This window comes from Gavialis gangeticus, unplaced genomic scaffold (genome assembly GCF_001723915.1).
Source record: "Gavialis gangeticus isolate Ggan-Ray unplaced genomic scaffold, GavGan_comp1, whole genome shotgun sequence".
In the NCBI taxonomy this organism is placed as follows: domain Eukaryota; kingdom Metazoa; phylum Chordata; order Crocodylia; family Gavialidae; genus Gavialis; species Gavialis gangeticus.
In genome coordinates, this window is record NW_017729026.1 from 17,353,532 (window position 1) to 17,355,264 (window position 1,733).

Here is a 1,733-nt window from a genome sequence, read left to right on the forward strand (position 1 = left end):
GGGGGGGGGCAGTCATGGGGGAGCTGGAGGAGCAGGCAGGGGTTGGGGGGACTGGGGGAGCAGGCAGGGGTTGGGGGGCTGGCAGGGGTCCCCCTAAGGTCCCCTCCCCCCCAGTACTTACCAGCTCAGAGTCAGCTGCAGCTCCCTGCTGCAGCCACCGGAGACTGCCCAAATCATCAAAGCTCTCTGAATCAGAGATTTGGAGAGGTTTGAATTGATTCAGACAGCTTTGAATCGATTCAAACCTTTAAATTGGTACCGATTCAATTTGGATTCGAGGATTCGGCCACCGAATCAGGCCAAATCTCCTCCAAATCAGATCACCACCTGAAGCTTCGCACAGCCCAAATGTGCATTGAGAGGTGGCCTCTTCCCACTGCCATAATTTTTACTCCCACTACAGCTATCTCTGTTCCATGTCCTGGTCTGAGAATCACTTTTGAAACACTCAGGATGCTGTAGTTCAGTCTCAGTGATTTGTGTGGAGGGATGTGAAATTAAAAAGGTGATCTTTTTACAACAGCAGTTCTCAGCCTTTTTACTGCAGTTACTCCTCCATAACTTACATGAATTTATTGGCACCTCATTTAAAAAACTAACACATTTATTACAGGTGTTACCTCCTTGCAGAGGGGCAGGCAATGGGTATGGGGGAGTCGCCAGCCAGGGAGAGCCTAAGCCTGCCTTATCTGCTTATCTCCTCAAACCTAGAGCCCAAGCCTGCCCTTATCCACATCTATCCTTCACACTTTATCTCCTCACACTTTCTGCATCACCCTGGCCGAGAATGACCGGTTCACACTGTTAGGATTTAAAGGCTCAGGTAGCCTATGGCTTTGTTCTGTGGGCTTAGAGCAGGGGTGGGCAAAATGTGGCCAACAGGCCAGATGCGGCCTGCCAGGCTGTTTTATCTGGCCCACGGGGCTCCTAAAAAATTTAGAAAACGAATATTCATCTGCCCCTTGCAGTCTGTCATGCAGTCCTCAATGGCTTGCCAAAACTCAATAAGCGGCCCTCTGCCTGAAATAATTACCTGCCTCTGGCTTAGAAAGACTGCTTTGCTAACAGGGGTTTTGAGAGCCTAGTATTAGTGACCATAATTGCTCTTCGGCTTTTATCAAACTGGAGGGGCAGGGGGGTTGTCTGCAGGTAATGGCCTACTTCAGGGTTTTCCAACCTTTTGGATTAGTGTAACCCCAGCAGCCAGATACAAAGCAGGGTGGGAAGTAGTGCATGGCCAGACACGGAGTGGCAGTAGCCACCGCACGCAGGCTTCCCTCACCCCCTGCAATCAGCCAGGTGGGCAGCACCTGCATGGCAGTGTAAGATGTTGTGCTGCAGCATGCCATCCCCACCCACCTGACTGTACCCCTTAAGTTCTTTTCAAGTACCCCCCGGTTGACAACCCCTGGCTTACTTAACCATAATAGATGTTAGTGCATCATGTGAAAGGGAGACTAAACCAGTCAGGATTATACTGTACGGTGTAAAACACTGTTCAGTCCAATTAAGTCTTACTGGCTCCACAAATTCTTCCTGTATAGCTGCTGTTTTTCCATAAAGTAGGTAAGACCTCTTTGGAGCACTAATTTCTTGTATTCAGTATCTAGCTTATGTAGTGAGATGATTTGTTGATTAACTGTGTGAAACTAGCTCAGCTGCCACTATCTTGTAGATATAGAGAGCTATAGATATATGAAGGTGGAGATATGCAGAGTTGGAGATATACAGCA

At 48.6% G+C, this 1,733-nt stretch overlaps 1 protein-coding gene across 3 annotated transcripts in view; it reads left to right on the forward strand.

Annotated features, from left to right (window-relative positions):
- Positions 1-1,733, forward strand: part of MCM9 (minichromosome maintenance 9 homologous recombination repair factor) — an 89,313-nt gene that overhangs the window by 31,198 nt on the left and 56,382 nt on the right. Inside the window, exon 9 of one of the 3 annotated variants that reach the window (XM_019520041.1) lies at positions 614-914. The exons of the other annotated variants lie outside the window; for them this stretch is intronic. Coding sequence (XP_019375586.1) covers positions 614-678 — 65 coding nt within the window. The 3' untranslated portion in view covers positions 679-914. Of the gene's footprint in view, positions 1-613; positions 915-1,733 lie in introns of those variants that run through there. 3 annotated transcript variants of the gene reach the window in all.